A 13,148-nucleotide genomic window follows, 5' to 3' on the forward strand; every position below is an offset into this window, starting at 1 on the left:
AAGCCTACGGGCTACATTACTTCGAGTTCGAGCAATCACTCACTCAACTACTAAGCCTACGAGCTACCTTACTTCGAGTTCGAGCAATCGCTCACTCGACTACTAAGCCTACGGGCTACCTTACTTCGAGTTCGAGCAATAACTCACTCGACTATTAAGCCTACGTGCTACTTTACTTCGAGTTCGAGCAATCACTCACTTGACTACTAAGCCTACGGGCTACCTTACTTCGAGTTTGAGCAATCGATCACTAAGCTATTAAGCCTACGGTCTACCTTACTTTGAGTTCGAGCAATCACTCCCTCGACTACTAAGCCTACGGGCTACCTTATTTCGAGTTCGAGCAATCACCCACTCGACTATTAAGCCTACGGGCTACCTTACTTCGAGTTCGAGCAATCACTCACTCGACTACTAAGCCTATGGTCTACCTTACTTCGTGTTCGAGCAATCACTCACTCAACTACTAAGCCTACGGGCTACCTTACTTCGAGTTCGAGCAATCACTCACTCGACCAATAAAGCCCAAGGGCTAATCTTACTTCGAGTTTGAGTAATCACTCACTTGACTATTAAGCCTAAGGGATAATAATTATTCTGAAAAAAGCACTCACTCGACCATAAAGCCTAAAGGCTACTCATACTTCGAGTTCGAGCAAGCAAGCACTCAGTTATAAAGACTACAAGGTCCGAATTCAATCAAATTGCCTAAAGCCTCGAACTTATGAAAACTTTCATAAGGCATGAATGAAACAAAGTCTTCACAAGGCAGAAAATAAAACAGAGACAAGTCGGGAAAGGAAAAGATCTTTATATATATGAGAGTATTTACAACGTCCGATCAGGACCCTACACAAAATATCAAAATGGGAAAAACCCTAATTATCTCGAGGGGCAGTCTCTTCTCCATCGGGCTCCTCCCCACTCTCAGACCTGCTCTTTCTCCCATCATCATCATCATCATCGGAGGCCAAGGCTCCAGCATCGGCTTCAAGTTATTTAGCCTTTTTTATCTCTTCGGTAAGATCGAAGCCTCGAGCATGGATCTTCTCGAGGGTTTCCCTCAGACATTGGCATTTGGCGAGTTCAGCAACCCAATATGCTCGAGTTTTAGCGGTCTCGGCCAACTCTCTCTCTTGTACCTGAGTGGCTTCAGCATCGGCCCGATAAACGGCCACAAATGCATCCGCATCTGCCTTTGCTTTTTCGGCCTTGGTAAGTTCAGAAGCCAACCGAGCCTCGTGGCTCCTCTATTTTTCTTACTTGAACCGAGCTTTTCTCCTTCAGGCCTTGAAGTTGACCTTCGACCGATAATAATTGGGATCGAGCAGCTTCTTTTTCTATAGCAAGGAGGTCCATACCTTCTTTCCACTCCAAGGACTCCGCCTTTATCACATCGACCTCCTCACGGAGCTGCCCAATCACCTCAAAATTCTACTGCAGATGTGAGACCGAAATATTAGCCGCTGTTCCAGTATCGAGCCCATGGGTTTTTAATATTATCATTACCTGCTCGGTCAGATCGGTCTGATCTTGGTGAGCCTTGGCCAACTCAGCTCGGAGGTCCTTTATTTCCTCTTCCCTTTGCCCGAAGAGGAGTTTAAGGGCATTCCTCTCCTCCGTGACCCGTCAGAGGTCGGCCTCGTACCGACACAGCTCAGCTCAAGACCGAGAACATGCTTCTCGATGAACCGCTAAGGCCTACAAAGAAAGAAGAAAAGAAGTTAGAAAAGAAAAAACATGAAGGTGGTACCAACGAAGTGAGTTAAGGCTTACCCGATTCAGAGCCTGCTGCACTTTGTTGAAAAGACCCGATGCATCACTAGGGCCGGCAACATCCTCGATACCGGTAAACATATCACGGAAGGGTTCCTCTCCCTCATGAGACCCGTCTACCTCGAGGGCCCCAAAACCTTGGTTCGAAGAGGTTCAGGGACGACCCCTCAGATATATCCACCATTTGTTGACTTCGATGGGAGGCATCCTCGGTCTCCAATGACCCGGGGACTTTGCCCCAATTATTCTCCGATATCCCTTCAGTTCGAGGCGGAGGCTCATAAACCACCATCGATTCATCTGCCTTTAGGGCATCGATGGTTTTCTTCACTCGGGCCACCAGTATGGAGCCGTTTTCTTCTTCTTCTTCTTCTTCATCGTCATCGTCTTCATCCCTTAGACGCCGAACAGATTCTTCGGTCAAAGGGATTATTTTCCTCCTTAGCTTACGAGTCGTCCTTGTCTTAAGTTCTGGATCCTCGGAAGTAGAGGCCCTTTTTCTCTTATTGCCCTTTGCCAGTTTCGGAACTGGGGCCGAAGTCTCTTCCTCACCAGACGGGGGCCTCATAACCGCATCTTTGCCCAAGCTTACGCATAAGAAAATTGGTTAAGTTAATGGAAAACATTCTGTTCGAACTATCAAAGACATGGTAAAGAGGCTTACCATGATTTTTGGCCTCCCATCGGCCCTTTGAAAAATCACGCCACGAGCGCTCGGCGTATGTAGAGGTCGAAGCTAGATCCCGTACCCAGCTCTTAAGGTTAGGATTTGCACCAGGCATCCAAGAAAACGCTGCATCACAAAAGGGGATATTGGTGAGAAAGAAACGAAGGGGCAAAATAATAGGAGATAACAGCAGAATTACACTTACGCTTCATGTTCCATTCCTCGGGAAATGGCATCTTCTTGGCCGGAATTAGGTCCTAAGTCTTCACTCGAACGAACCTGCCTATCCAACCTCAATCCTTGTCCTCGTCTATGCTCGAGAACAATACCTTGGTAACCTGGCACTGGAGTTTTATTAACCCACCTCGATAGAGGCGGGGGCTGTACAGTCTAATAAGGTGGTCGAGGGTGAAAGGCATCCCCTCGATTTTGTTCACGAAGAAGCGGATCAGAATAACGATCCACCAAAAAGAAGGATGGATTTGGCCTAGGGTTATTTGGTATTGGCAAAAAAAATCGATAACGACAGGGTCGAGGGGGCCCAATGTGAAAGGATAAGTATACACACTTAAAAACCCTTTCACATAAGTAGTAATATCTTCTTCGGGAGCCGGGATTATCACTTTTATTTTCTCCTAGTTACAATCTTTCCTCAGCTGCTCGAGGTGTCCCTTAGTTATCGAGAACATATACCTCGATACTGGTTCATTTCGGCCAGGAACCGGCGAGGCTTTATCGACCTTGAAATCAGAAGTAAGAATACACCCCCGGGAACACACTCCTCCGGCTGTGGCTCCACCGGTGTTTTGTCGGCGGCGGGTCGTGAAGAAGAAGTTTTTTCTTTTTAAGGAATGATTTTTGATGTTTTAGCCATTTGGATTCGAAGGTTGAAGGTAGAAGAAGATGACCAGATTAGGTGCTTTAAAGGGAGATTTTGCAGTGAAAATCATAGATTCACAAATAAAGAACTCGATGCAAACGTCAGTGTATATCTAATAGTGCCGTTGGAAAATCACGTCGTTTCTCACCACTTCCTTCTCGAGAAACGAGGGGACTATCTGTATACAGTCAAAACTGATTTCAGCCTTCGTACGACTGGGCGAGATAGGAATATAATGGACCGAAGAGAATCTTCATAATTTCAGGATGAGATCCGAAGCCAGGTTACCAAGCTTCGAGTTTCAGGGACCGATCAATACCGAGCTCGAATCCAAATTGAACTATGATGCGAAACAACGTTATCGAGCTTAAGAGCCAAAGACCGACCAATACTGAGCCCGAATCAATACCGGTCCCGAGTCAAAATCGAGCTCGAGTCAATATCAAGCTCGAGTCAATATCGAGCTCATAGATAAGAGCCATTACAACCGCACTAAGGGAGAGAATCTAGGCGGAAAAAAGGGAAAAACTGATTTATCAAGGGTTCCCCACTATGTATTTTTAATTATATCTAAAGTAGGATCCCTCCACTATAAGAGGGATGGCTATTATCTCTGTAAGGATCCAACTGTTAAGGAACTAATACACTATAACTCAGATACTGTTGATACGCTCCCATATTGAAGGATTATCCTTTTTAGCTTTATAAATTGGTTCATCTTGCTTATCCATAAGTCATGTCCCATTCAACTTTGTTTGTATTTCATTCTTTACAGTCAATATAAGATATTCATACTTCTCTTTACGATTTGTGCCATGTTTTACCACGTACCCTTATCTGTTTTTCGGATAAACACTCACCTGCCCCAAATTGTAGGTGTTTGGACAACATGACAGGAAAAAAGAATGTCTCACAACACCAAGCACAAAAAATAGACCACCATAGTTTTAAAAATATTCTAGTTGATAGACTTTTTATCTGACTAGTATCTATGAACGTGTGTTGCATGTTAATAATGGTACGTGATGATTTAAATATTTATTTATATGAAGGAACAACAAAATTAATGAAAGAAATTTTATGCATAATAATACAACAATCATCTAAATGCTAAAAAATATTATTACATTAGCATAATATGTGAATTCAAAATAAAAGGACATCATCAAAACATAAACAAATGATCAATCTAGTCATGTTAATTAGATAATTATGTATTGTAGTTTAAAAGTGTTTAATGTGATGGTATCTTACCGAACACTTCTTTGTAGATGATGTTTTTTGTATAAAAAGATACTATTTGGTTTCGGAAGACGAAAGTTGAATTCGGGGATAAACACATACTTAGAAACACATTGACCAGTATCATAATTTCTGTATGTATGATGTTATTTTCAAAACTTCTATACAGTATATGTGTACTATTACACAATCTATTCGAGGGATCTAAGTTTTTCAGTAGCATGACAGCCATATTTTTCCTCAAAATCAACATATATACAATGGAAAATCAATTTTAACTTAGTCTATTATATATACGGTAACACTAACACATGTAAGAAATAATGAACTTGACAACAAACTTGTATGGTAGAAGGTCATTTGTATTAAAGTGTTCAAGTATTCTTCTTGGTAGTAATTGTTGGCATCATCTTCTACCGAGTCAAAAACTGAAAAATATTTTATTTTTAGCATGAAACTTAGCAATCAATCTTTTATTTAGTCGATCAACATATTTATTTCTGCTAGCTAAGATAGTTCTTTAATTTTTATCATGTAATTTGCACAAATTGCGTTTTAATCTAATGATGAAAATATTTTCCTTATTAAATGTACTACCATTACCATTGGGCTTGATGACCACATCTTCTGGAAGAATCAAATTATCTTTTATTGGATGCTCTTCTTCGTTTCCGACACGAAGAAAGAAGTCACTGAATGCTGAAGTTGTTCTTACTTTTATATTTCTTATCATTTGAATCTTTTTTATTTGAGGCCATAAGTATATTTTTGACAAGCTAGCTTTTACAGTCTCTGCTTTCATCGATTTTAGAACTACTTATAGTACTTGACGGAAATCACCTCCCAAACCATTACTTTTCCACCAAATGGTTCATTGATATTCAATATATCTCTAAAACTCAGGGCAATTGTTTCGATCATTTGACGCTTAGCCATAAGCGCTTCATCATATATTATCAATTTTGTTTTCTTTGTAAATTTAGCACCACTGCTATGCTTTGATATATTTGTGATTGTTATTTCAGTTGTTTGAAAAGGTATATCAAATCTAAAGTGAGTTGTACAACCTCATAATAAAATCGTTGCTAGCACACCACTTATTATTATTGCTAACAGTATCATACCTCTTGATCTAACGTTTTCAATTAATGTATGGCATAGAAATATTATTTCAATTTCGGAGGCATCTACAAAGAATAATCCTGTTATTCCAGAGTCGACTCTTTATAATATAATCTTGAAAACTTGTTCTTGTTCAAGATTTAGTTTTAATTGTGTTTTCTCAGACACTTGTATGGCCTTTTGATTCTTAATACTACACTAATCTTTTTTACTTTGGGATCTAATTTTTTAATCTCTAACGCTCTTTTTGTGGAATAAATTTATGTACCTTGAGTTTTGTTTTACTTGAAAAATAATTTTACTCATATGATGAATTTAAAAAATAATTGAATTGGATTCATTTGCTAAATAATTAATTGAAAGATTTAATTATTTGATCTTAACATAAAAAATAATTTATTTTATGTTGATTTTGATTCTTAATATTAGTTCATCTCTTGTTTTTATAACTTTATCTACCATAAATTTTATTTTCAAGAGTAAAAAGTTTGATTTGGCATTCCACTTTTATATCTTTATGTTTGCTGAATCATTAGCAGTATTAACTATTACCAATCATTTTTCTTTTTCTTTCGTACACTTTTTTATTCTTAAATAATTTCTTAGTTGTTCTTAATAATGGGGTATATTTTTTAATATTACACGAAAAAATTAATAATAAAAAAATATTATTTGAATAGGAAAGCAGATCTCTATATAAACTATAATATACTTTTTATCTCCTTAATTTGAAAATACCTCTATAGAGCACGTGCTGAAATCTAAGTTCATTTATTGGTGATTTGAAGTGCATGAGAGTTTTGGGTTGACTAGAAGAACAAAAAGATTTAGGGTTGGGAATGAAGAAGATGACGATAGAGAAATTAAAAAAAATGGGCCCGCCGTGATTTAAAAAAGTGGATATATGGATAATTAATTTTGGTGGGATAAGTATATTTTATAACTAGTTTCGAATAGATAAAATCGGGCAATATTTTAGGCCTACGTAAGTATTGTGTAGTTTCCTCCAACAAGTACATTGTCCATATTTGGGTCAACATTCTACTAAAGGCCTAATCGGGTATTACATGATATCAGTCTGTAAAGGGTTGGGGATAGAAGATCCAAGAATGGGAGCTGAGCTTTTGATCTGCTTACTACAGAGTTTCCAAAGATGAAAGACTACCACACAAATTTTAAGTTTCAAAGAAGGAAAAAAGATAAAAAGAAGATAGCAGTAAAACAGAAACATAAATTCAGTCAACTCTTGTTTCTAGAATTGAAATAAATACATAAGAAATATCTTCTATCTTCTCTGTCTTTCTCCTGTATTTATACAAATCTGAACTGATTCTGTCCCTAAAAATCCGCAAGTCTGTTGCTGAAAATCAGGACACATATTTTGTTGCCTAATATTGTTTTATGTGACCTAACTTTATGGTTGACTAGTTCTTACATTAGATTTATTCCAACAAACTAAATAACTAGTAGCAAAGCATAACTAAATAACAATAATTTATCATTATAAAACCAGATCGTCTGAGATCATTACTCCCCTTCATTGAGAAGAACCACCTCTTGATGGTTCAGTTGAACTGAAGATGGGGAAACTAGTTTTGTCCAGTATCTTTCGGGAACCATTTAGCTACTTAGGATGTTGTCCCTTTAATCTAATGCGAAACGATTCATGAGCACTACGCCTAGTAGTAATGAGTTTATTCTCTAATATGGAGTCTTCTGGTAGAGCAAATTCTTTGCTAGTACTTAAATCATCAATTGTAGGAAGCATATCAGTTGTTTTATCATCAAGCAATGATGGCTCAAACAAATTTAACTTATCAACATTCACAACTGAACACATTTTCATATAAGTAGGCAATTCCAGTTGAACAACATTATCTTTTATTTTTCTTAAAATCTGAAAGGGACCATACCGGATACGCTTGAGCTTTTTGCCTTCGCCTTTCAACCTTTCTTTGCCTAGTTGAAGCAAAACTAGGTCACCCTCCTGAAAACTTCCCTTTATTCAATACTTATCATGACGCTCCTTATATTTTTGTTGTGACTTGAAAAGATGTTGTCCCACTTCCTGATGCCCTCGTAGGATGTGATCAATGAACTGTTGAGCCTTGACTATGTCAATCTCATCCTTTCCATCTTGTGAAACTACTTTAACCGTAAACTCCAAATCAAATGAACTTTGTGGTAAGAATCCAAGGCAAACTTTTGCTGCGGCCTTGTTTGTTGCACCATGAATTTCCACACAAATTTTAAGTTGTAAAGAAGGAAAGAAGATAACAGTAAAATAGAAACTGAAATTCAGTCCACTCTTATTTCTAGAATTGAAACGAATACATAAGAAATATTTTCTATCTTCTCTGCCTTTATCCTGTCAATCCCAAGCTCCATTTGTACAAATCATAACTGATTCTGTTTCTAAAAACCCGCAAGTCTGTTGCTGAATTTCAGGACTCATATTCTGTTGCCTAATATTGTGGTCTGTTACCTAAGTTTATGGTTGACTAGTTCTTGCATCAGATTTATTCCAACAAACTAAATAACTAGTAACAAAACATAACTAAATAACAATAAGTTTATCCTAATAAAACCAGATCCTAATGGGAGCTGAGCTTTAGTACGATTTAGCAGCACATTCAATTTTTTTTCCGACTTAAGAATATTATTCTTGTTAGTGATTAACTAACAATATTGTATTTCAACTGAATGTCTATTTCGTCATTTAATATTGTCAAAGTTAATTTACTTTTTATGACCTAACTTCTACATTTGAACTAATTACGTCTATTGCTGAATCAACTGACTATTCTTTGGCACATTGGCATTTTCTCGATATCTTAATTAATGAGAAAAGTCATTGTTGTCACGAAGAAAATGATAAAAATGGTCCTTAATGTATTAGGACCAAAAGTGCTCATTTTTTGCATATATATTAAGGACGAACCTCCTCGGAAGAAGATTGTGGGATCTATTTAGTTCGATGTTGTATCATGGTTATGGGTTTTGCTATGAGTTGTCATAAAGGAGGATCTAAAGTTTAAAGTTTATGGGTTCTGAATTAGTCATTAAATCTATAGTTTATTTTAGTTAATTGGGACTACGAGGTGCTACCTCGGGAGTGCCCTTGTTGTTTTCCTCTATTTCCTCTATTGTTGTTGTTGTTATTATTGTTCCTTAACTTGTAATATTCTTGTTTCCTTACATGTTGTTATTTTCTTCTTTGATTTCGTGTTGTTACCTTCTGTGAATTTCTATTGTTACACTTCTCTGTCATTTCATTATATCATTATATTTTCCGCCTTATTGTCTTATTATTCCAGCAGGGTCCTGACCTGACCTTGTTACTACTTTACCGAAGTTAGGCTTGGCACTTACTGGATACCGTTGAAGTGTACTCATACTATGCTTTTACACATCTTTTTATACAGATCCAGATACTTCCTACCAGACTAGGTATCAGTGAGCTAACTAGTCCGTGGAGACATCAAGGTATATCTGCCAGCGTTCGTAGACCTCGGAGTCCGCCTCTATCTTTATTATGTTGTTTTCTTATCCTCATTAGACTCTTATGTATAGAGATATTTAGCATTTCTATTTAGAGCTTGTGACTTATATCTACCAGGTTTTGGGAGTTATTATTACTTGAATTGTAGTTTTTATTTATTTCAGGTGTTGATGTTTTGAGATTTGGCTTAATATTTCAGTTATTCCGCATACTTGTTAGGCTTACCTAATCTTAGAGAGTAGGTGCCGTCACGACATCCTACAGAGGGAAATCGAGGCCGTGACAAGTTGGTATCAGAGCTCTAGGTTCATATGTATTATGAGTCACAAGCAGGTTTAGTAGAGTCTCGCGGATTGGTATGGAGATGTCTGTACTTATCTTCGGGAGGTTATGGAACTATTAGGAAAAACTTCAGTTCTTTGATTCCTTATCGTGCAAAATTTTGACTTTGAATTCTAAATTTCTGTCTTCCTATTCTCTCACAGATAGTGAGGACACGTACATCTGGATTGGATGACTAGACACCCGCGCCCCCTCCTAGAGCCGCGAGAGGCCGGGGCCAGGGTAGAGGTCTAGGACATCCACGTGGTGCAGCCAGAGCACCCACATGAGCTGCTACAGAGGAGCCACTAGTAGCTCCAGTTGGAGGGCAGGCACCTGAGATGCCTGTTACCGCACCAGCCCTCCAGGAGACTCTCACCCTGTTTCTGAGCATGTTCAGCACTTTGGCTCAGGCAGGGTTGATACCACTCGCTCCTGCCACATCTCAGGCCGGGGGAGGAGCATAGACTCTCGCCGCCCATACCCCAGAGTAGTGGGTCTAGGTCGACCAGGTTCTTAAGGTCATACCAATGCATCCGGTAGCCCTAATGCAGCCCGAGATTAGGGTAGTAATTTCTGAGGAGGAGCATCTCAGGCTTGAGAGGTACAATGAATACCACCCTCCTACTTTCAGTGGCTTGGCGTCAAAGGATGCCCAGGGTTTTCTTGAGGAGTGCCACCATATCCTTCGTACTATGGGTGTTACGGAGTCTAGTGCATTTCTTTCACTACGTTCCAGCTTAGAGGAGCGGCATATCCGTGGTGGCGAGCATATGAGTTGGGTAGTACGTCCGAGGCAACTTCACTCACTTGTACTCAGTTCTCAGATATGTTCTTGAGGGATTATGTGCCCTAGAGACTCAGAGATGCATGGCGCAGAGTTTGAGCAATTATGCCAGGGTTATATGATAATGTCAGAGTATGCGGTCCGGTTCAGTGATTTGGCTAGGCATTCCCCAGCCTTGGTGACTACTGTTCGAGAGCGGGTTCGTTGATTTATCGAAGGGCTCAACCCCAGTATCATATTTAGCATGGCCCGAGAGAGGTAGTGGGGATTGCTAGGAGATTGGAGGGTATGATGACTCGGGAGAGAGAGGCCAAGAGGTCTCGAGAGTCTGGTACATATAATGGTACTCGTTCCCCAACTGCAGCTCGTCCGGGTAGGGGCTATGTGAGTCGCCCTATTCATTCAGCACTTCCAGCCACCTCCGGTACCCCGTCCACTCCTAGGCCCCTGGCTCCCTATCATTCACCAATATTGTCTAGTATACCTCCTGCATGGGGTGCTTTTAGCGGCCAGTCTAGCCGATCGGGCCCGAGCAAGCCACAACAGCCACGTCCTCCGAAAGCTTGTTTTGAGTATGGTGACACTCGTCATATGGTGAGGGATTTCCCGAGACTCATGAGGGGTGCACCTCCACAGAACACTCATGCACCGTATGCTCCACCAGGTCCTCAGGCTATGGTTACAGCACCAGCTACCATTCCACCCGCATAGCTAGCTGGAGGTGGAGGTGGAGCTAGTAGAGGTCGCCCTAGAGGGGGAGGCCAGGCCAGATACTATGCTCTTCCTGCTAGGACAAAGGTAGTTGCATCTGACTCTGTCATCACAGGTATTATTCTGGTCTGTCATAGAGATGCATCAGTCTTATTTGATCCAGGCACCACTTATTCTTATGTGTCATCTTATTTTGATTCGTATTTGTCTATATCCCATGATTCTTTTAGTTCCTTTGTCTATATGTCTACACCCATGGGAGATTCTATTTTTGTTGACCGTGTGTATCAGTCTTTTTGGTTGTATTTAGTGGGTTTGAGACCAGAGCTAATTTACTGTTGCTTAGTATGGTGGACTTCGGTGTTATTTTGGGAATGGACTAGTTGTCGCCCTATCATGATATCCTTAATTGTCACGCCAAGATGGTGATGTTGGCTATGCCAGGTCTACTGCGATTAGAGTGGAGAGGTACTTTAGATTATGTTCCGAGCAGGGTTGTCTCATTTCTAAAGGCTCAACAGATGGTTGAGAGGGAGTGTGATGCGTATCTGGAATATGTGAGGGATGTTAGCATTGATACTCATACCGTCGAGTCAGTTCCGATTGTGAGAGATTATCCAGATGTATTCCTAGTGGATCTTCCGGGCATGCCGCCCGACAGATATATTGACTTTGGTATTGATTTGTTACTGGGCACTCAGCCCATTTCTATTCCACCCTATCGTATGGCCCCAATAGAGTTGAAAGAGTTAAAGGAACAGTTGCAAGAGTTGCTCGATAAGGGCTTCATTCGTCCCAGTGTGTCTCCTTGGGTGCTCCAGTCTTATTTGTAAAGAAGAAGGATGGTTCTATGCAAATGTGTATTGATTATCGCCAGTTGAACAAGATTACAGTAAAGAAAAAGTATCTATTTCCACGTATTGATGATCTATTTGATCAGCTTCAGGGTGCCAGAGTGTTCTTTCAGATCGACTTGCGTTCAGGCTATTATCGGTTGAAAATTCGGGAGCCAGATATCCCGAAGACTGCTTTCAGGACTCGATATGGTCATTAGAAGCTCCTTGTGATATCGTTTAGGCTGACCAATGCCCCGACAACATTCATGCACTTCATAAATAATGTATTTTAGCCCTATCTTGACTCGTTCATCATTGTATTTATTGATGACATTCTGGTGTACTCCCAGAGCCGGAAGGATCATGAGCAGCACCTGAGGACTGTGCTTCAGACCTTGAGAGAAAAGAAGTTATATTCGAAATTTTCGAACTGAGAATTTTGGGTAGATTCAGTGGCATTTTTGGGTCATGTAGTATCGAGTGAGGGGATCAGGGTAGATCCGAAGAAGATTGAAGCATTGCAGAGTTGGCCTAGACCATCCTCAACTACGGAGATCCGGAGTTTTCTTGGCTTGGCAGGGTATTACCGTCGATTTGCAAAGGGTTTCTCGTCTATTGCAACACCTATGACCAGATTGACCTAGAATGGAGTTCCGTTCAAGTGGACCAAGGAGTGTGAGGAGAGATTTCAAAAGCTCAAGACTGCTTTGATGACAACCCCATTATTGGTAATGCCTATTGGTTCAGGGTCCTATACGGTGTATTGTGTGCGTCACCCATTGGTCTCTGCGCGGTGTTGATGCATGACAATAGGGTGATTGCCTATGCGTCTAGGCAGCTGAAGGTGCATGAGAAGAACTATCCTGTCCACGATCTCGAGTTAGCAGCTATTGTTCATGACTTGAAGACCTGGCGACACTATTTGTATGGTGTCACTTATGAGGTATGTACCGATCACCAAAGTCTACAACATCTGTTTAAGCAAAAGGATCTTAACTTGCGGCAGCGGAGGTGGTTGGAGTTGGTTAAGTATTATAATATCACCATTCTATATCATCCCGGGAAGGCCAATATGGTGGACGATGACTTGAGTCGCAAGGCGGAGAGCTTGGGTAGCTTAGCATATCTACCAGTAGCAGAGAGGCCTTTAGCCTTGGATGTTCAGGCCTTGTCCAAGTTTTAGCTTGTGTGGTTTCTCAGCCATCTCTTTATCATCGTATCAGAGAGCGTCAGTATGATGACCCTCATCTGCTTGTCCTCAAGGACACGGTTCAGCACGGTGATGCCAAGAAGGTCACTATTGG

The 13,148-nt window shown here is 40.3% G+C and overlaps 1 protein-coding gene across 1 annotated transcript; it reads right to left on the reverse strand.

The window, feature by feature from the left end:
* Positions 1-791: 791 nt before the first annotated feature.
* On the reverse strand, positions 792-8,211 carry LOC117274388 (uncharacterized). Its single transcript, XM_033653655.2, has 5 exons — positions 2,649-8,211; positions 2,441-2,569; positions 1,777-2,352; positions 1,510-1,701; positions 792-1,437 (listed from the first exon to the last, which is right to left on the reverse strand). Exons 1-3 carry the CDS (start codon positions 2,677-2,679, stop codon positions 1,880-1,882), a joined length of 633 nt encoding a protein of 210 aa, XP_033509546.2. The 5' UTR covers positions 2,680-8,211; the 3' UTR covers positions 792-1,437; positions 1,510-1,701; positions 1,777-1,879.
* Positions 8,212-13,148: the final 4,937 nt, after the last annotated feature.

The sequence above is a fragment of the Nicotiana tomentosiformis genome, chromosome 10, assembly GCF_000390325.3.
Source record: "Nicotiana tomentosiformis chromosome 10, ASM39032v3, whole genome shotgun sequence".
NCBI classification, from domain to species: Eukaryota; Viridiplantae; Streptophyta; class Magnoliopsida; order Solanales; family Solanaceae; genus Nicotiana; species Nicotiana tomentosiformis.

What these genes read in the sequence shown, in the direction of transcription:
- LOC117274388 (XM_033653655.2), bottom strand. Translation starts at nt 2,679, where the DNA reads ATGCCATTTCCCGAGGAATGGAACATGAAGC. An exon ending in CGAGGAATGGAACATGAAGC is followed by an intron (nt 2,570 to 2,648) that starts GTAAGTGTAATT and finishes TTTGTGATGCAG; the next exon opens with CGTTTTCTTGGATGCCTGGT. An exon ending in ATGGGAGGCCAAAAATCATG is followed by an intron (nt 2,353 to 2,440) that starts GTAAGCCTCTTT and finishes GCTTGGGCAAAG; the next exon opens with ATGCGGTTATGAGGCCCCCG.